Genomic DNA, 21,980 nt, shown 5'->3' with positions numbered 1-21,980 from the left:
GTTGTGACGAAAAGGGAGCTGAGCCAGAAGGCAAAGCTCTCGATCTACCGGGCAATTTTCGTTCCTACCCTCACCTACACTCTAAAAAATAAAACATTGGGTCTACAAAAAAAAACATGTTAACGTTTTCCACTAGAATATTTAAGTTAAGACTGCTGGCAGAATTACATTAATTCAAAGCAATGTTTTGAGTTTGGTGAATTACCTTTTATGCTACAATAAAACACATTTCTAAGTAACATGAACTTAATAATTGTCAACATTAATGCAAGTATTTAAGATGATTTAACATTATGATTTAAGTTAGGTAAAGAAGCTTTTTGATCACAATAAAACACATTTCTAAGTAGCATGAACTTAATAATTAAGTTGATCTCTGCAATTGTTACCGTGAGCCCTGTCCTATAATAATGACATTTTCCTGTGTTTCCCAGGAAGCTAAGTTGCTCAAAACTCCAACCTGGTTATTTGGTGGGTGGGAGGAGCCTGCAACCAAGGTTGGAGATTTGAAAAACTTAGCCTCCTGTGAAACACAGGCTATCATGATGCAATGCCTCATTAAAACAGTTGGGTCTTTGTCTAAGAGTTGGAGATTTTTTATGGAACAATAAGGACTTCAAGGAGGACTTATATAAATATATAAAATATAAAATGACCACCTTGTGAAAGGTTGCTAAGAGTATTTGCTAAGAGTATTTAGAGGCATGAGGGGGATGTCAAAACCTGGTAACCGGACAACAGCTAAGGGTGCTCAAAAAGAACAGAAATTCAGACAGTAATATTTTTATTAATTAGAACCATTTATTAAAATTAACAGAAGCACTAAATCCTTAAAAGTGCTAACATGCTTCTTCACACTGACCACGTCTGAACTTGAACCCCTTGGTCCACGACACCAGGATACCAGGAAAAGATGATGACCCGAGTAGGGAGATACATTACGAAAAATGATTTGAAACTTGTAATGCCCGGTGGCCAAGTGTGTTTTTTGTGAAGGGGCCAATCTTAAAGCAAGACTTGTAAGGCTGAAAAGATCAATTATAACAAAAACATTTCAAGAAAATTATAAGGGTTGTTAATGGAGGATGGATGTTTTAGTGCTAACAAAACAATTATCCATCATGAATTCACATTAAATTACTGACTTTTATAAGGAATTATGTATATTTTTAAACAACTTTCCTATCAGTATTTATCTAGCATCACCCTTATAAATGAAATATGGTTCTTCAGGGGCTGTTTTCAGATGTGGCCCCACTGCTAAAAAAGAATCCTAAAGTAAACACTATTCATTAACATTAAAAACACACTATTTTGTGGTAAAATACAAGTAAAAAGGTAAAAAATGGAATTCCCAAAAATTTAAATTTAAAATAAAACGGAATTCATAGGGTCCTACATAACTGACTGGTTTTGAGCAAAGTATCTGAACAAATAGTGTAGCTAATCAACAACAGGCCAAATCAACAAGCCAAAATGGAGGCCTAGCCTCTTAGCAAGCAGTGGCTATTACTGCTAGCCTACATGCTAACCGCTCCGGTTAGCATGTAGGTGTTTTAGCACGTTTATAAACTACAAGTAGCTACCTCATTTACTCATTACTCATTTACTAGCTGACTAACAAACTAGTGTAGGTTGTGAGTTGGCGAGTTGTACGTTGTGTGTCGGCATTTAGTATATCTTGTCTGAATCATAGTCTAATCATGTCTAGATAACGTTATAGCTACTTACAGTTTATAAACGTGGCAAGACTACATGCTAACCGGAGCGGTGGTTAATGGGTAATCCCATATTAAATTAGTTTGCCAAGAAGTTTTCCCTGGGTACCTGGCCACCTATTACTCCCGCATTTAAGCCTGCTCAATCAGCGCCAGGCTGCAACTACTAGCGTTAGCTAACTTTACCTCGGCACACAGACTGTACTATCAACACTGCTCAAATTTCAGAGTTTCGGTATTCGGTTACAGTTGGCTATTAACAACAGAACCCTGAACAAATGCAAATATGTGTGATTAGGCATAAAATTACTTACCATTCAACACATTCGCTTCTATCTGTTTCTGCTCTTGCACTCGTCTGGCCTTGAACATGCCCGCACATGCAGGAGAGGGAAACTGCGGGCCGTTTACACGTCATCAAATTGTATTTTACATTAACAGAACTTAAAATTTAATTATTTTTTGATTAACTGAAAATGTTAAACTCTGAAAAGTCATGATAGTATATTGAATCAATAGGCATAATTTGTGTGTCATCCAAGCTCAATAAAATAACAATTACAAGTAAAAAGTCTAACAGTATCTCAGGACTGGATTTTTTATTTCACAACAATGTATATATTTAAGTAATGACTAAAGGTCCCCGAATTACTTTTTAGAGTGTATTGTCATGAAGGCTGGGTCATGACCGAAAGAACGAGATCCAGGGTACAAGCGGCCGAAATGGGTTTCCTCAGGCGTCTCCCTTAGAGATAGGGTGAGAACCTCAGTCATCCGAGAGGAGCTCAGAATAGAGCCGCTGCTCCTTCGCGTTGAAAGGAGCCAGTTGAGGTGGTTCGGGCATCTGGTAAGGATGCCTCCTGGGCGCCTCCCTAGGGAGGTGTTCCAGGCACGTCCAGCTGGGAGGAGGCCTCGGGGAAGACCCAGGACTAGGTGGCGAGATTATATCTCCAACCTGGCCTGGGAACGCCTCGGGATCCCCCAGTCGGAGCTGGTTGATGTGGCTCGGGAAAGGGAAGTTTGGGGTCCCCTGCTGGAGCTGCTGCCCCCGCGACCCGATACCGGATAAGCGGTCGAAGATGGATGGATGGATTTTAACCCCAATCGGCCGTCAGACACTGCCTACCAAGAGCCTGGGTCTGTCCGAGGTTTCGGCCTAAAATAAAGTTTTTCCTCGCCACTGTCGCACTGTTGCTTGCTCTGGAGGAAACTACTAGAACTGCTGGGTCCTTGTAAATTCTGGAGTGTGGTCTAGACCTACTCTATCTTTAAAATGTCTTGAGATAACTCTTGTTATGAATTGATACTATAAATAAAATTGAATTGAAAGTTGTGGGCTAAACTGTTTTTTAATTGCTTTAAATATGCTTGTTCTATGTTTATTTTTGTATGTGATAAATGTTCTGGTTTTACCGTAAAGTGTCTTTTAGTAGCCTACCATGTAAAGCACAATATACATCGTATTATTTAGCTTACTTTGCCTTAAAAGTGAGCAGAGGGATTTCATGTTCCTTCAGGAAATGGACCCTAATGACTCTAGGCTTAATTTCAAACCCTTATTCACAATGTGAGAACATATTTTACAACCATAAGCACAAATCTCTATAAGCTATGTCTAAATCTAAATGTCTTTGTACAATTTATTGGTAACACTTCATACAGAACAGAATGGGACAAAACCTAGAAAAATAAGTAAATGACTTCAATAGACGCTGTGAGCATATGTTTAATCAATATCATCTGGGACTATCGCTGCATTTTCCCACTTAATCTCCGGAGTGTCCTGTATAAACCTGAAGCTACACAGACCACAGACACCGCGCAGCTCATCTGTACTTTTACAGAGAGAGTGGACACTGATGCGATGCACAGTTTCTGCCGGCAGGCAGCGTCCACCGGGCAGCACCGGGCAGCAGGGACGAGTCCTGACTCTCCCAATTGCCACTCCTCATCTGGGTGCCAGTGTAACCATTTCTGACCATCTAACAACTGCTATAGTGGGTTAGGGTTTAAATCAAACAAATGACAATAGTGACAAGTAATGCATGTTAATAAAAATAAAGCAGAACACATGCAGAAGACAACGGAATAACTGTTAAACACGTTTATGTCGGATCAGAGTAGCAGCTGATTTGACACATGAGACTCCAGGATTAATCTTAGCCTGGCTGTTAGCCTGCTTTGGACCAGGCTAGCCATTGTCGACGATCCCGTTGATGAAAAAGCTGCTTTACTTTGCATTGTGTTACATGTCAGGTGAGGATATTTAAGCCAAACATTTTAATTTTCAGATAACTTTATATTTGAGCGGTATCATTTTTCTTCCCAGTCTGTGATGCAGCCTGTAGGCTGCGTTATGTCATATCACTAACGTTACCCATCTTGGACATGCTCCCCCAGCAGATTATTTTGTGACCCAGACAGTAGTTTTCTTTACAACATTGGTGATTGGTGAGCATATTAGTAAAGCCACAGTAAAGCGCCATCAGGAGAATGTGACTCACTCTGGAGAAAAAACAGTAAGACCCATTAATAAGGAGTTCCATAGTCCGCTTTTATTGCATGTAAATTATGTAAACCCTTTGGAATAAAAGATTATTAATTATTATTCTGTTAATAATGGTGCTGCAGACTCAGAATGGGATTAGGCCAAGTACTTTTCCTCCCGCAGTATTGCACCTAAATGAAATAGATTATAGGTTCAATCCCATTTCACCAGTAGGCTAGGCCTAATATTAGGCTATACTATTACTATTATACTATTAGGTGTTACATACATAGCATCTGAGAGTGAGCGGAGGTCCGTCCCCATAGCAACCGGAACGCACCCCTTATACTGTGTCACTCTTTAAAGTGACAGTAAAAATATATAAAATGTTTTGTGGACACCTACTTGGGTGCCACACCCTTCCCAACAACAATGTGTATTAAGTATATGTGTGTGTGTGTGTGTGTATACATTTATGTATGTTGGTCAATGAGTACACAAACAGAGGTCCAGTGTACTGCATGGATGGGGGATAGGGTATACTTTGAATGGAGATGGGGTATGGTAGTGGTGTCTGGAAATGACTGGGGCATGCCTGCACTACCCATGGTGGCCCTGGCAGTGGCCCATAGGCCCCTACTGTGTTGCAGCTGGCTGGGGGTTGGATGGAGGGCTGTTCTAAGGAGTTGTACGGGAGCACTTGGGCAGGCCTCTTTTCACGCGTGGACCTCCGCATCTGTAGTAAGCTAGACTCTTCACTGTTGGACTGTTCACTGATTGCTTCAGAGGCTACCGGTCCCTCCTGCTTGGCACCTTCCTGTCCACCTTCCTCTTGGTGTACTCTGTGCTCAATCTGTCTGCTTTCCACCAAAGGTATCCCTGGAGGTTCACCCTCAGTCCACTGATCTTTCCTTTCAGGCGGGATTTGCTGGGGTAAGTTGGGTCTTTGGGTGGAGGCTACTAGACTGTAGGTCCTCTGAAACTCTTGAAGAGGCTGTGCTGGGTCGTTCTCATACTCCATTCTTGATGGTATTCTTAACCAGTAACGAGGCTTGTCGGAGGAGTCACTGCTTGGGCGTCACTCTCTCTGTCTCCCTGTGTGGTGTGAAGGGCTGTTTCTTGCTCTCCGTTGTGGCTGGTCTCTTGATGGAGTAGGTAGGTGTCTCGGCAAGATTCTCTCAAGAGAACAGTTGGTCTCTGTGATGAGTGGGGTAAATCCACAGGTAAATCGTTGACCAAGTGAAGCAGGTTGCGGTGTAGAGTTCGTACTCGACCTCCACTTGTTTCTGGAGACACTTTATACACAGGCCCATTTGCGATCCTCTCCCCCACAACTTGAACTGTGTCTTCCCAGTACGCCCTTAGCTTTCCAGGGCCCCCTCTTTCCCTCATGTTCCGCACCAAAACACGGTCACCCTGCTCAAGGACAACACCCTTCAAATGCTGGTCATAGTACCTCTTTCCTCAAGAGCTGGACTGTTGACTGTTCTCTGAGACAAGTCTGTATGCTTCCTGCATCCGAGAGGCCCATTTCTCTGCATAGCCTCTCAGAGAAGTGGCTTCTTCCTCAGACAGCAAGCCAAAGATTAGATCAACTGGCAGACGTGGGTGACGACCATACATGATGTAGAAGGGTGAAAATCCAGTCGCCTCATGCCTAGTGCAGTTATAGGCATGAAGGACTTGTGCTAGATGTTCTCTCCCTCTCTCCTTCTCTTTCTCCTCCAGGGTCCTGAGCATCTGCAGCAGGGTACGGTTGAATCTTTCAGCAGGATTTCCCTGTGGATGGTAGGGGTGGTCCTTGAGTGACCCACTTCACTCAATTGTTGCAGGGTTCTGAAAAGGTAATTTCAAACTCTCTCCCTTGGTCATAATGTAGTTTCCAAGGGTAGCCGAACCGTGGAATGAAGTCATCAAAGAGCCTCTCTGCTGCAGTCTTACCGGACTTGTTCTTGGTGGCATAGGCTGGAGCAAAGCTAGTGAAATGATCAACAACAACCAGGATATACTTAAACCCTCCTTTGCTGGACTCTAGATGGATGTAGTCAACAGACAAAAGTTCAAGGGGTGAGGTGGTTGTGATAGGTGCTCTGGTGTGAGAGATGGGTTTCTTCTGCTTGATTCAGGGGCACTTCCTTGTAACATAGGCTTCAACATCCTGTTTCATGTATGGCCAGTAGAAGCGGTCTCTCGCCAGGCCCACGACCCTTTCTGTCCCTAGGTGGCCCATGTCGTCATGGAGGGGTTTCAGGACCATAGATTGGTATTGATGAGGCAGGACAAGTTGACTCCTCTGACTGGTTTCCCTGTACAGCAGACCATCTTTCAGCTGTAGTCTCTTCCACTCATGTAGTAGTTTCCTTGCCAGGCCATTTACTCCTCTCCTCCTGTCACTGGTTAGTCTATTGCTGTCCTCTTTTAATCTGATGACTTGACTGATGGTAGGATCTTGCTGAGACTTCATGAGTTCGGTGCAGCTTATGGTAGGGAGCAGTTCTAGTGACTGAGATGCTGGACTTTGTGAGAGGTTTAGGACAGCCACATAAGCAACGTCTTGTTGATTTGCAGTTCTACTGCCCTTAGACATTGCCAGAATGGTGTCTCTCTAAAGTTCTTCTGTGCAGGAGTTGACATAGCTGTTGATGTGCACTGGCAACCTTGACAGTGTGTCTGCATCCACATTTGCTTTTCCCGGTCGGTATCTCACCTCGAACCTGAAGTCAGCGAGCTCACCCGCCCCCCGGTGACCGACAGCATTCAGCTTGGCAGTGCTCATCACGTATGTAAACGGTTGTTATTCGTGTACACATTGAAGTGGGGTGCATAGAAGAGGTAGTCCCTGAATTTCTCACATATTGCCAGAACTTCAAGCTTGCCAGAGTGAAGGTGTTAATTGCGCTCAGCAGGCTTGAGTGTTTCCAGAGCAATAAAGTCGACAATTCCTTCCCTGATATTATTTTTTTGCGTTTGGATGGTAGAGGCTTAACATCCAGCGGGGTCTGGGGGGGTCTGGGGAACGCTACCGTAGCTGCGGGGTGGGTGCGCCGTTAGTTATAAAACGATTATTAGACTATGAAATATGCCTATTCTGACATGTTCATATAGCCTACTCCAAACAGACAGGGCAACCTAACGCAGAAAATGTAGCTTACCGTTTTTAGGTGACATGCCATGTTTGTAGTCAAGCTGCGATATGCAAACTGTTGCTTGCAAACTTTGCATTCAACTTATTTCCATTATCTGTTTTTGTAAAATGCTGCCACACTGGCAATTTCTTTGACATGGTCGAGGAGGACAAACTGTAAATCAAACACTCAAAAATAAATAAATATTCAGCAAACCACTAAAACAAGGCTTTCGATGTTCTTTCTTCAATCTGTCCCCAGTGGGTTGGGCTAATCCAAAAAATGTGAAAACAAGGGGGGTGTTCTAAAGACAGACTGTTACCTGTGAAACATGTATGCTCTGGAAACACCCCCATTAGCAATAAGTGCTTTCCAACCATAGACCGTAACGGTCTATGCTTCAACCTGACGGCAAAAAATCAACCAATCTGAATTTTGGTCGAGCCAGAACGTATCGACCAATAAATCAACTAGTCAACTGGGAGATTAGAGCCCTACTATTTACGCTTGTATTCTTATATCACAAACAGTTTGTCAAACAGGCATTAAGAAAAAGGTTGAGGCTCCACCAAGTAAAGATGGGCCGTTTACCCATTACTGACCTGGAAGACAGGTGAAATAATGGGAGAGTTTGACACAGCAGCTTTCTTGTCTTCTCCCAAATGCATCTGAGAGCAAGCGGAGGTCCGTCCCCATAGCAACCGGATCGCACAACTTGCACTTTGTCACTCCTTAAAGTGACAGTATATATAAACTGTTTTGTGGACACCTACTTCGGTGTGCCACATATGATTAAATATCACATACACTATATTGGAATAAACACATTTACTCTAGGAGCACTTTTCTCCGACGCAATTTAAATCTTGTTTGCTGCAGCATAAGCTGTGTTATTTAATTTTTTTTACTCGCTGTATGTGGCATGAGTATTTCCGCCGACCCGTGTGTTTGTGGTTGTTACCATGGTGAATCGTAGTATCATGGCTCCATTCATACTGCCTTTTTATTGTGGTGGTGCAAGCACCTGAACCTAGTTAATTGAACCAACTCATATCAGCTGTTTCCCATCTCAGGGTAAATCCACTCAGAGATCAGGATTGGACTCAGTTTGTTAAACCTCTTTAAATTGGGGCCCAGATGACAAGTTCCCTTACTCAATTGTGTGGCTGAATATTACAATATTTTTTATCTTTTTATTTATATTTTTCATTAACCCTCATTTTGTCCTTGTGTCAAATGGACCTGTTTTCCCATATCAATGTTCTTATTAACTACCCAAAATAACATGATTGATTAATAACATGACGCTCTTTGGCAAGTGCAAATCTCAATTTTCTTTAATTTTGTGTGTCTTATTCAATTTTATTGCAATGGTAAAAAAATGGAAGTGGTTTTAAAATAGTAGCTATTGAGTAAAAGTTGACATTTTCCAGTCTGTGATTATACATCCATATCCATTCCTTTAGTTTTCCTTCCATTTTAGTCTAAATAATTCCTAATTTCTTCCTTTCTAACTCAAACATTTGTATAATTTCCTATAAAAGAGGTGTTTTGACCATAAATTCCAAAAATAAGTGTAAAACTAAAGTTAGGAAGTTAGTGTTTTATGTTGTTGAAAATGTCAAGTGTTGAAAAAATGTACAAAAACGTAAGAATAAACATTTTTCAAAAGCATCAACAAAAAGATTGATTTTAAATTTGGACGGGAAGACAAAACAAAGGTTAACCAGTATGCCGAGTTGCCAGATTTGAGTGTGTGGCTGTGTTTTGAAAAGCGTGAAGGAGCAAGATGTGGGGGATCCACGCTCCAGTAGCCCATAGCCTAGTAGATGGCGTTGATGCAACTTAAACACTAGCTGGCACCCAACATTAAACAAGAACACTGTAAGCTGGGATAAGTTGAATTTAGTTAAATACTTTGAGGAAACGGTTGCCTTGATAACGTTAAGTAATGGGTTATGAAAACTTGAGTGCATTTAACTTAAATGCACGAAAGGGTGGAATTGTTATTTTAAGTTCAATCACTGAATGCCAAGTTGATTTAACTTACAATCTTTTGTAACATCAATTGCCTTGTCACATGAACTGCTATTTTTTTGTATTCATTGACTGTGTTAAACTAGAACATTTAAATGAAGACAAATACATAATACAACAAAAGTCCTTTTACTGTTTTTTTGAAAACAGCATGAAGTTACAGGTTGGAGCTCCACTTCTTTAACCCTTGAATCATTAGCCTTAAACAGTAGAAAAATGTGCCAGAAATATCCTGAACATTACATTAAAGTTGAACTGTAGCACAATCATGCCTCTAATTTAAACACTTTTTGTGCTCAAGCATGTGTACATCATTAGTCACTGTTCAAAAATAACAGTCAAGATTGTAAGGAGCTCCAAAGATTTGAGATTGAGTGTTGGTCTATGGAGTCTACTCTGTATTTTCTCTGCACAAGAGGTGTGACCAATGGGCATAGATCAAATGACTCTGTGCACAATTGGACAGTCTTTCAACCAATCAGACCAATGATCCTTGTAACACAGAAGCAACAGCGACATCAGCGGGTTGCTGCACTTTTGTTGGGCGTTTGGTGGCCGTTATGTTGAAAGTCAACAAGAAGCTGCTTGGTTGCTTCTCTATTGTCATTGTGTTAAACCTGCCAGTAGCGCGCCAGGTGGATAAGCTAGTTTGTGATTGGATTCTGCAAAATTGTGAACTGAAACAGGAGAACTAAATGTGCAGATTTCCAGACCGAGGTGCAGGGCTAAATCAAATCACCGGCAGAGTGGGCAGGGTTTACCCAGTCAAGTGGTGGGCTATGCCATAATAGGCTACTAACCTAAAGTCTTTGTATTCTAACTAAAAATGTGTGTCTTGCTAAGATTTAGCTCATAAACTATCTTCAAGCAATTTAATTATTATCTATCAAGGGCCGCAGGTCGGAGCCACTCCTTGGATGCAGCGCCGAGGAGTAAGCCCCAACACATTTGCGCCTGCTCCACTAACTGAGCTAACCTGGGTTCTTTGTCAACTTTGTCTTAGTCATCCTGCCCTGGTAAACTTTCTCTTGAAATAAATTGGAAAACACCACACAAGACAATATATTTTCTTCTTTGTATTCTAATCATTGTAAATTAGAAATTGAACAAACTCCAAGAAATTTTACAGATTTTTTAATCTTATGCATGACTAGATAAATACACTTTATACATAAAAACATTGACAGTGCATTGTTTTATATATAAACAATATTTGGGGATCTTAAATGGCTTTCGAGTACACACAAAGTTAACTGAAAAGCTGAACGAAGGTGGCAAAAAACAAATCTCCTGGTACAATATAACACAAAAAAAGAGAGACTTCGCATTTATAATTTGGAACTGAAGAATGCAAGAAGGTCCTTCTTCTCTGATATTATCTCTAGAAACAATAATAATTCACGTGCTTTGTTTGCTACTGTCGATAGGTTAACAAACCCTCCAATACCAGTAGCATCTGAACTTCTATCTACCAAGGCCTGCAATGACTTTGCCTCCTTCTTCAAAGACAAAATTCAGAAGATTAGACAAACAGTCAGTGCCTCCATATCAAGTCCAGGATATGTGTTGTCACAGTCTTCAAGCAAAACTAGTTCCAAAATGACAGAATTTCATACGATCAACCATAAAAACCTGGAGGACATTATACAACATCTGAAAACCTCCTGCTGTTGCCTTGATATTCTACCAACGGGAGTTTTCATAAATGTTTCCAATTGTTTGACTTCTGATCTTCTACAGATTGTGAACACATCTCTTCTTTCAGGTATCTTTCCACAGGCCCTGAAAACTGCAGTAATTAAACCACTCCTTAAAAAGAACAACCTAGACAAGTCACTAATGAGTAACTATAGGCCATTATCAAACCTTCCGTTTTTAAGTAAAATCATTGAAAAAGCAGTTTTTCAACAACTCAATCATTTCTTGTCGCTAAGCAACAGTTTTGATACCTTTCAGTCGGGTTTCCGACCACACCACAGCACTGAGACGGCTCTTGTCAAAGTCTTTTAATGACATCCACCTTAACACAGAGAATGGCAATATTTCAGTCTTAGTATTACTTGATCTCAATGCTGTATTTGACACGGTTGACCATGACATATTACTAGACCGATTGGAAAACTGGGTTGGCCTTTCTGGCTTAGTACTAAACTGATTTGAATCCTACTTAAAAAATAGGGATTACTTTGTGTCAATAGGTAATTATACATCTGAGCGTACAAATATGACGTGCGGAGTTCCGCAAGGCTTTATTCTGGGGCCTCTTCTGTTTAACATCTACATGCTTCCACTGGCCCAGATTATGGAAAACAACAAAATAACTTACCATAGGAATGCGGACAACACACACATTTACATAACCTTATTGCCAGGGGACTATAGTCCAATACAAAAACTGACTAAGTGCATTGAACAAATTAACGACTGGATGTGCCAAAACTTTCTGAAATTAAATGAAGGAAAAACGGAGGTGTTTGTTTTTGGAGCAAAAGAGTCTGCGCTCAGCTTCAAACAATAATGTTAAAAACAACAGACAAAGCCAAAAATCTTGGTGTAGTCATGGACTCAGACCTGAATTTTAACAGCCACATTAAGACAATTACAAATTCAGCCTATTATCACCTTGAGAACATATCAAGGGTTAAAGGACTTATGTGTCAACAGTATTTGGAAAAACTTGTCCATGCTTTCATATTCAGTAGACTTGACTACTGTAAGGGGTCTTTACAGGTCTCCCTAAAAAATCTATCAGACAGCTACAGCTGATTCAAAACGCTGCTGCTTGGGTCCTCACTAAGACCAAGAGACTGGATCACATCACTCCAGTTCTGAAGTCTTTACACTGGCTTCCTGTACCTCAAAGAATTAATTTCAAAGTACTTTTGCTAGTTTATAAATCACTAAACGGTTTAGGACCAAAATACATTTCTGATCTGCTACTACACTATGAACCACCCGGACCTCTCAGGTCATCTGGGACAGGTCTACTCTCTGTCCCCAGAGTCAGAACTAAACAGGGGGAAGCAGCGTTCAGTTTCTATGCTCCTCACATCTGGAACAAACTCCCAGAAAACTGCAGGTCCGCTGCTACTCTCCGTTCTTTTAAATCAAGGTTTAAGACCTTTCTTTTTGATGTTGCCTTTCTTTAAATGATGCAGTTGTAGCTGCAGCTGTCGTAGGTGCAGTAGTTGTAGGTGCTGGTGTTGTAGCTGCAGCTGTGGTTGGTGTGGCTGTTTTTGGTGTGGCTGTTGTAGGTGCAGCAGTTGTAGGTGCAGAAGTTGTTGGTGCAGCAGTTGTAGGTGCAGCTGTCGTTAGTGAAGCTGTAGTAAGTGCTGCTGTTGTTGGTGCAGCAGTTATAGGTCCTGCTGTTGTTACCTTGCTCAATAGTTAATAAATACTTTGAAAATCATCCATAAAAATTGTCTGTCTGGTGATAAAAGGAATTAAAACACAGTGGAGCCTGCAACTTTGTAAAAATGTGGAGTGACTATAAGCTTAGTAGATATTTTTACATCCATACACATTCAGTTGGGTCCGCTACAGTCTGTTGGGCTTTTTCTCTCCGTTTGAGCCGTATTTCCCTTTTTGCATATTCGTCCCCTCCTCGTTACTTTCCATTAGAAGCTGCTGCTCATTGGGTGAAACATATGGCACATGCATCTTCTCAATTCTGCATCAGTAAATTGGATCGATACCGTGGTCTATGTGAGAAAGCCGTGAACCTGCACTTATCCCAGCTATCTACAGCTGGCTTGACATAGCTTCACCTGTTCATCCTGACTCGGCAATCGTGCAACCGATTGAGCGGATCACACTAAGTCAAGCTGCGCTTTTTCACTTATCCTGGATATCTTTATTCTACTTTCGTGCAACAGGCCCCAGGATTAGACTCAGTTTGTTAAACCTTCTTCTTGAAATGGGGCCCAGGTGATAAGTTCCCTTAGTCAGTTGTGTGGCTGAATATTACAATATTTCTTATCATCTTATCATTAACCCTCATTTTGTCCTTCAAATGGACCTGTCTTGTTCAATTTTATAGCATTTGGAAAAAAATGGAAGTGGTTTCAAAATAGTATAGAGTAAAAGTTGACATTTTACAGTCTGTGATTATCCCTCAACATCCATTCTTTTATTTTTTGTCTAAATAATTCCTAATTTCTGCTTTTCTAACTCAAACATTGGTATAATGTCCTATAAATGAGGTGTGTTGACCATAAATACCCCAAATAACTGTAAATAATAATAATAAATAATAACTTCATAAATAATTCCTAATTTTTGCTTTTCTAACTCAAACATTGGTATAATTTCCCATAAATGAGGTGTATTGACCATAAATTCCAAAAATAACTGTAGATAAAAGTTAATAAGTTAGTGGTACATGGTGTTGAAAATGTCAAAAGTGATGAAAAAACGTACAAAAACGTAAGAAAAACATTGATTAAAAGCGTAAACAAAAGGGTTGATTTTAAATTTGGACCGAAAGACATCACAAGGGTTAACCAGTATGCCGAATTGCCAGATTTGAGTGTGTTCTACAAAAAAGCGGGCTGTTTTTTGAAAAGAGTGAAGGAGCAAGATGTGTGGGATCCACGTTCCGGTAGCCCATAGCCTAGTAAGTGGCGTTGATGCAACTTAAACACTAGTTGGCACCAAACATTAAACAAGGGTGGAATTGTTATTTTAAATTAAATCACTGAATGCCAAGTTGATTTCACTTACAATCTTTTGTAATATCAATTGCCTTGTCACATGAACGCCTCTATTTTTTGTAATCATTGACTGTGGTGAACTAGAACATTTGAAGACAAATACACAATACAACAAAAGTCCTTTTACTGTTTTATTGGAAAAAAGCATGAAGTTACAGGTTGGAGCCCCAATGCTTTAACCATTGAATCATGAGCCTTAAACTGTGGAAATATTTGTCATTCTTGTCCTGAACGTTGCATTAAAGTTGAAATGTAGCACATTCATGCCTCTCTCTTAAACACTTTTTGTGCTCAAGCATGCGTACATAATTAGTCGCTGTTCAAAAAGAACAGTCAAGATTGTAAGGACTAAAGAAATGATATGCTAGTTTGGCTATCACCAGACCAAGTCGAGCTCTATAGATTTGAGATTGAGCGTTGGTCTGGGCACTCTGCTCTGTATTTTCTCTGCAAAAGAGGTGTTTATTTGTTTATTTCAAAGGATCCCCATTAGCTGACGCCGAGACGACATCTAATCTTCCTGGGGTCCAAACAATACACACAAAAGACAATAAATACAACCAAAATTACTCACAAACATATCATATATAAATTCACAAACAAAACTGACAGTGCAAAAAGTACTAACACACTAAATATAATAAAGAATAATAAAGCACATGATACAACCTCACTCAACAAATCCAGACAATATTATTATATCGAAAACAAATGTAATCTAAGACTTTTTTTTAAACCAGTTTTTCCCTTGTTGTCCCGAATCCCAACTGGAAGATTGTTCCAATATACAATTGACCTATAAAACACAGTCCTCTTCATACAGTCAGATTTAGGTAGTGGTAAAGAAATCTGTCAACTATTCACCCCTCTTGTATAATGTGAATGCATATCTGAGCAATAAGTTGTATTATCATAAAGAAATTTAGGAATCCCAGTATTAATAATTCCATGAAAATATACTAACATATTAACAGATAGTCTATGCTTGACCTCCAACCAAGCAAGACGTTCATGCATCTCTGCAACCCTAGTTCTCGAAGAACAACCAAGAACCAGTCTTGCAGCCTTATTTTGGGCAACTTGTAATTTTTTTAACTGACTGCTTGATGCCGCAGACCATATAACAGAACAATAATCCAAATGACACAAAACCAATGAACAAACAACACGCCTAAACAGCTGTAATTTTAAAAACTGTGCACATTTACGAACAACTGCCACCGCTCTACCCATCTTAGTAACAACATTGTTAATATGATCCGACCATGACAATGTGTAATCAAGCCAAAGTCCCAAAAGCTTCACCTTGTTTACTTGCTGTATATTTTGACCATTTACGTGTATATCAATTTTGGGAATATCAGATAATCTATACTTAGAACCAAATATTATACTCACAGTTTTTGAAATATTTAGGACAAGTTTATTTGTTTTGACCCAATTTCTCACTAGACCGAACCTGATTAATCTCTAAACATGTAGGGGCTGCATAATAAAGAGTAGAATCATCAGCAAACATAGTCAGTTTAGCCTTACTGGGTATATACGGCATATCATTTGTAAAAATTGAAAATAACAAAGGTCCAAGGCAACTTCCTTGAGGAACACCACAGTCCAGGGACTTGCTACTAGATAAAGCACAATTAAAATAAACTCTTTGTGACCTCTCAGACAAATAGCTCTTAAAAAACTTGATTGCAGAGAAAGTGAAACCATAACTAATGAGTTTAGAAATCAAAATTTCATGGTCAATCACATCAAAGGCAGCGCTGAAGTCTAGTAGTAGTGTACCCACAAGCATTGAGTTGTCAATAGATGTTAGCCAGCTATCCGACATTTGTGTGCATTGCAGTGCAGGTGGAATGACCACGTCTATAAGCATGCTGAAACATCGTAGTCAAATCATTGTTCGAAAAGTAATCTTGCACTTCCTCAAATACAATCTTTTCCAATAATTTACTTAAAATGGGCAAGATGCTAATAGGCCTACTATTTGAACCACAGAAAGTTGATTTTGTGTCTTTGGGTAAAGGAATTATCTTACCCTCCTTGCAAAGTTTTGGACAAACACCACTAATCAAACATCTGTTGATAATGTGACATATTGGTTTAGAAATATGTCCAGCTGAACTTCAACAGCCGAATATCCAGGTTGTCTGTACCATCAGACCCCCCAACAGTCACAGATTGCAACACCCTTTCCACCTGCACAACATTAACCTGATGAAATTCAAAACTGCACCTTTTATCTTTCATAATACACCTTTCAATAAGCTCAACTGAGTTGTAATCCACAGTGTTTTTCATCGTCTCTCTAAAATTAGCAATCTTATTAACAAAATAATCATTAAAATAATTTGCAATCTGTATTGGCTCATCTTTTTGCACTGGCTTTTAACACAAGCTGAGCTGTGACATTTTGTTTGTTGTTGTACTGACTTGAGCAAAGCTTTTTATTTGTTGTATTTTTGTTGTTTTTGGTATATTCAGTTTTAGATGTTTTTTTCCGGATATTTGTTATGCCCTTTTATCATGTTATCTATAATTGTACAGCACTTTGGGGCGGTAGCGACTGTTTGTAAATGTGCTATATAAATAAACCTTGACCTTGACCTTGGCTTAGTCAAATAAACACCATTAAATTCAACAAAAGAAGTACAAGTATGTTTTTTCCCCATGATTTCATTGAGTACATTCCACATTCTCTTACTATCAGTACCACTATCTTCAATTCTCTTCTTAAAATATTCTTTCTTTTTCACTCTACTCACCTTGGTCACCTGATTCCTTAAAATACAATAAGATTTTTTGTCCTTAGGAGAGTCAGAATTAACCGCAACCTTTTTTAGCCTCTTCCCTTTGATTCATTAAGCTCCTTAACTCAATATCAACCCAAGGAGCACTTTTGGCTTTAACTGTACATTTCTTTAATGGAGCATGCTTGTTAACAACTCCCATAAAATAATCCATAAATAAATTAAGGGATGCATCCACATCATCAATGTCACTTATCAAGTTCCATTTATTATTATCCAATTCATTTAAAAAACACTCCTCATTAAATACCCTATAAGATCTGTTCATAATAATTTTAGGACAGGCTCTAGGTAGCTTAGCTTTCCTAGAGATAGCAATACAGTTGTGATCACTAAAGCCAACTGTTACAGAAATGGGTATTGAGCACATATCAGGATAATTAGTATAAATGTGATTAATACAATTTGAAGTTAATAATCCTGTATTGTTACTAGAAATTCCCTCCGGTTGATCCATTAATTGAGATAAATCACAAGTGTCTGCCATGCTGTGTGACCAACGGGCATAGATCAAATGACAATGTACGCAATTTGATAGTCCTTCAACCGATCAGACCAATGATCCGGGTGACACACAAGCAACAGCGACATCAACGGGTTGCTGCACTTTGGTTGGCGTTCGGTGGCCGTCATCTTGAAAGTCAATAAGTAGCTGCTTGGTTGCTTCTCTATCCTCATCGTGTTAAACCCACCAGTAGCGCACCAGGTAGACAAGCTAGTTTGTGATTGGTTCCCGCAACAATGTGAACTGAAGCAGGATAATTAAATGTGCAGATTTCCAGACCGAGCTGCAGGGCTAAATCAAATCAGAGTTCGTGGGGTTTACCCAGTCAAATGGTAGGCTACGCCATAATAGGGTACTAACCCAAAGTCTTTGAATTCTAACAAAAAATTTGTGTCTTGCTAAGAATTAGCACATAAACTATCTTCAAGCATTTTAATCATTATCCATCAAGGGCCGCAGGTTGGAGCCAACCCGTGGATGCAGCGCTGAGGAGTAAACCCCTACAAGCGTGCGCCTGCTCCACTAACTGAGCTAACCTGGTTCCTTTTTCAACTTTGTCTTAGTCATCCTGCCTTGATAAACTTTCTCTTTAAATAAATTGGAAAACACCACACAAGACAATTTATTTTCTTCTTTGTATTCTGATCATTGTAAATAAGAAAGTGAACAAACTACAAGAAATCTCACAGAATACAGCTATGCATGATTAGATAAATACACTTTATAAATAAGAACATTGACAGTGCATTGTTTTATATATATACTCATGTATACAATGATGATAACGCTAGTACTTATTTAGTTTTTGCAGTAACTAAACAGGACAGTAATATTAACTGTCACTAAGTTAAATTAATCCCTGGGATGTCAAAAAGAGTGCTATAGCAATCTATAACACTCTTTTTGACATCCCAGGGATTAATTTTAAATGGTTTGGCTTATTAATCTATTAATTATTCAATGAACCAAGTGCTTAAAGTTGTCTGTGTTATTCTGTCAAGCACACACATAGATAACCCCGCAATTTGTCCTATATTTATTATTGCACAATAGTTTACCTCTCTACATGTTTTGCAAAGTTACATTTCATAGTAAATTTATCTGAAGCTGTCAAAGCCTTAAGGCAATAATGAATTTTGGATATAAGGTTCCCTTGTCAGATCAGTCATGACTTTAAATTAAAATGGAATCACCACAGATGTTATTACTTTCTTTACAGTAGCCATGACAACAGTACCACGCAGGATGCAGTGACAAGACTGATTTTGTGGCTTACTCCACCCGAAGCTGTAAATGAGAAGGAAACAAAAAAATTGTTTAACAAACAGTTGTTTACTTTTAAAAAAATGTTGATGAAGTAGCACTCAGTATTGCTTACAGATGCCATTCACGGTGATGGAGCTTCCTTCAATGTCGAAGCCGTTGATGTTTGAAGCTGCGTTGATCAAAGTGCTTGAAATCTGAGTGTTATTAGGAGAAAGTGTGCTTACAAAGCTAAGGTCCATGGTGTTGATGACTGACCCACTCCTGCAGAAAGAGAAACCCATAATTTAGTTTGAAAAATCAGATTAAGTCCACTATTCCTAAATGATAATACCTGAACATAAATCAAATTACCTGAATGACACCACTTTCAAAGAACTGAAGGAGGAGAATGTCCTTTTGAAGACAGGTTGAAGCTGCGGAAACAAAATGAGTTGTATTCAAAGACTTTTTATTTTGAACATTGAAGTGTGTGTACATATGAGATAAATTGTAAAGTGAGCTGGTGTGTAATTGTGAAATTGCATCTTCTTAACATGTTGCCCTTAATGTCTCTGTTTGTGACGTTTTTTTATTACATGACTGTCAAGGGATTTTTCAGTTCTTTGGTGAGTACTTGAGCTTTCTGGTGCGGTAGGGTGAGACTTACCTGTCCAGTTATCAATGCTTCTCGATTTTTAAAAGCTGTGGATGATGGATTCAGCAAGTCGTCTGTAAATGTGCTTTGAACAGATCTGAAGGACACCCTAGCTATCGTGAGTGCTACAGTTGTAGATGCAGCAGTAGTGGATACAGTAGTTGAAGGTGCAGCCGTTGTAGATGCAGCAGTAGTGGATACAGTAGTTGAAGGTGCAGCCGTTGTAGATACAGAAGTAGTGGATACGGCAGTTGTAGGTGCTGTAGTTGGAACTGGACCTTCTGTAAATACATATTTAAAGATATTATTGGTAACAAAAAGAAAATGATTTATTTTTCCTTGTTTAATGTCAAACTGACTTTGATAACAGACTTATAAGAACCATCATAGTTGGCTATGCAGACTTAATAGCATTTTTTATGTTTTCTTACCTACTACTTTTACTGATCCCGGATCTATTCTCACATCGAAGGTATTGTTGGGATCACTCACAGCTGTTACTAAGACTTGAGCAACAACGTTATTCTCTGGGAGATCTGCAATAGGAGTAGTACTATCAAACACAACCTCAATTGTTGCTTCAGTTCCAGTTGCTCGTGAAGGTATGGCCCTGTATCAAAAAACCAAATAAGACATGAGTTAATAAACTTAGTCACCAATTTGTATTGCCTTGTGTAATGTGCGATTTACACACAACACTATTAACATTAGATCATACCAATTTCAAGATCAAAACGTTGAATGTGAAGTAAAATATAGAAAAACAATTTTACCTGAACTTTTTGACTTTGCATAGTTTAAATTTTCTTCCAAATTGTTTTTGGTATATCGAAGTACACTGCAAGAAAACAATATTTGGGGACCTTAAATGGCTTTCAAGTACACACACATTTGACTGAAAATAATTTTCATCTTACAGATTTGTGTTTTAGGAAAAACATTCTATGAAATCCTCATTCAAAACACTCAAGGACCCTTCAATCAGTGACAAGTGTATAAACAAAAAATGCACTCACAGTCTTTATGACTGATTGTTCAAGAGTTTTGAATTCAGTACTGGTGGGGTCAGAAAAGGCAGCTGAAAAAGGTACAGATGAAATGTCTGCTGTGAGGCTATAAGCTGGTTCAGGGGCTGCTGTTGTTGGTAAGGCACTTGTTGGTGCAGCTGTTATTGGTGCAGCTGTTGTAGCTGCAGCTGTTGTTGGTGTGGCTGTTGTAGGTGCAGCTGTATTAGGGGTTGCTGTTATTGGTGAGATAGTTGTTGGTGCTGCCGTAGTAGGGGCTGCTGTTGTGGCAGTTGTAGATGGGGGAGTTGGAGGCGTGGCTGTCGTTGATGCAGCTGTTGTTGGTACTGCTGTAGATGGTGCAGCTGTTGTTGGTGCTGCGGTTGTAGGTGCTGCAGTTGTTGGTGAGGCAGTTGTAGGGGCTGTTGTTGCAGGGGCTGCTGTCGTTGGTGATGCTGTGGTAGGTGGGGTTGTTGTAGGTAAGGTACTCGTTGGTGCTGCTGTTGGTGCTGCTGTCGTAGGTGCAACAGTTGTAGATGCGGCAGTTGCAGGTGCGGCTGTTGTCGGTGCGGCTGTTGTCGGTGCGGCTGTTGTTGGTGCGGCTGTTGTTGGTGCGACAGTTGTTGGTGCGGCAGATGTAGGTGCGGCTGTTGTTGGTGCGGCAGTGGTAGGTGCGGCTGTTGTAGGTGCTGCTGTCGTTGGTGCAGCTGTCGTTGGTGCAACTGTCGTTGGTGCAGCTGTTGTTGGTGCTTTAGTTGTAGGTGCTGTAGTTGTTGGTGCGGCAGTTGTAGGTGCAGCTGTTGTCGCTGCAGCTGTTGTCTGTGGGGCTGTTGTAGGTGCGGCTGTTGTTGGTGCGGCTGTTGTTAGTGCGGCTGTTGTTGGTGCGACAGTTGTTGCGGAAGTTGTAGGTGCGGCAGTTGATGGTGCCGCAGTTGTAGGTGCGACAGTTGTAGGTGCTGAAGTTGTAGGGGCTGCTGTTGTAGGGGCTGCTGTTGTAGGTGCGGCTGTTGTTGGTGCAGCTGTTGTAGGGGCTGCTGTTGTTGCTGCGGCAGTTGTAGGTGCGGCAGATGTAGGGGCTGCTGTTGTAGGTATTGCAGTTGTAGGTGTTGCTGTCGTAGGTACTCCTGTCGTTGGTGCTGCTGTCGTAGGTGCGGCAGTTGTGGGTGCAGCTGTTGTTGGTGCGGCAGTTGTTAGTGCAGCTGTTGTAGGGGCTGCTGTTGTTGGTGCGGCAGTTGTAGGTGCGGCAGATGTAGGGGCTGCTGTTGTAGGTGCTGCAGTTGTAGGAGCTGCAGTCGTAGGTCCTCCTGTTGTTGGTGCTGCTGTCGTAGGTGCGGCAGTTGTGGGTGCAGCTGTTGTTGGTGCGGCAGTTGTTGGTGCGGCAGTTGTGGCTGCGGCAGTTGTAGGTGCGGCAGTTGTAGAGGCTGCTGTTGTTGGTGCAGCTGTCGTTGTTGCAACCGTGGTAGGTGCTGCAGTTGTTGGTGCTGCAATTGTTGTTGCTGCTGTTGTTGGTGCGGCTGTTGTTGGTGCGGCTGTTGTTGGTGCGGCAGTCGTAGGTGCGGCTGTTGTAGGTGCGGCAGTTGTAGGTGCTGCTGTTGTAGGTGCAGCTGTCGTTGGTGCAACTGTCGTTGGTGCAGCTGTTGTTGGTGCTTTAGTTGTAGGTGCTGTAGTTGTTGGT

General features: G+C 40.5%; 1 protein-coding gene and 1 long non-coding RNA gene across 3 annotated transcripts in view; one reads left to right on the top strand and one right to left on the bottom strand.

The window, feature by feature from the left end:
* The window catches only part of LOC117934602, a 35,854-nt gene extending 14,928 nt beyond the window's left edge, over window positions 1-20,926 (top strand). The window contains exons 2-3 of the long non-coding RNA XR_004654517.1: window positions 12,695-12,727; window positions 20,827-20,926. This is a non-coding gene — a long non-coding RNA (uncharacterized LOC117934602). The remainder of the gene's footprint in view (window positions 1-12,694; window positions 12,728-20,826) is intronic.
* The window catches only part of LOC117934599, a 71,142-nt gene continuing 67,591 nt past the window's right edge, over window positions 18,430-21,980 (bottom strand). The window contains exons 2-9 of one of the 2 annotated variants that reach the window (XM_034856376.1): window positions 20,318-20,343; window positions 20,075-20,139; window positions 19,733-19,911; window positions 19,554-19,582; window positions 19,314-19,493; window positions 19,019-19,080; window positions 18,780-18,928; window positions 18,430-18,688 (exon numbers count right to left, since the gene is read on the bottom strand). In XM_034856376.1, coding sequence (XP_034712267.1) covers window positions 18,615-18,688; window positions 18,780-18,928; window positions 19,019-19,080; window positions 19,314-19,493; window positions 19,554-19,582; window positions 19,733-19,911; window positions 20,075-20,139; window positions 20,318-20,343 — 764 coding nt within the window. In that variant the 3' untranslated portion in view covers window positions 18,430-18,614. The remainder of the gene's footprint in view (window positions 18,689-18,779; window positions 18,929-19,018; window positions 19,081-19,313; window positions 19,494-19,553; window positions 19,583-19,732; window positions 19,912-20,074; window positions 20,140-20,317; window positions 20,344-21,980) is intronic. The other variant, XM_034856377.1, reaches the window with a different exon arrangement.

This window comes from Etheostoma cragini, chromosome 19 (assembly GCF_013103735.1).
Source record: "Etheostoma cragini isolate CJK2018 chromosome 19, CSU_Ecrag_1.0, whole genome shotgun sequence".
Lineage (NCBI taxonomy): Eukaryota > Metazoa > Chordata > Actinopteri > Perciformes > Percidae > Etheostoma > Etheostoma cragini.
This window is presented reverse-complemented; position numbering and strand designations above follow the sequence as displayed.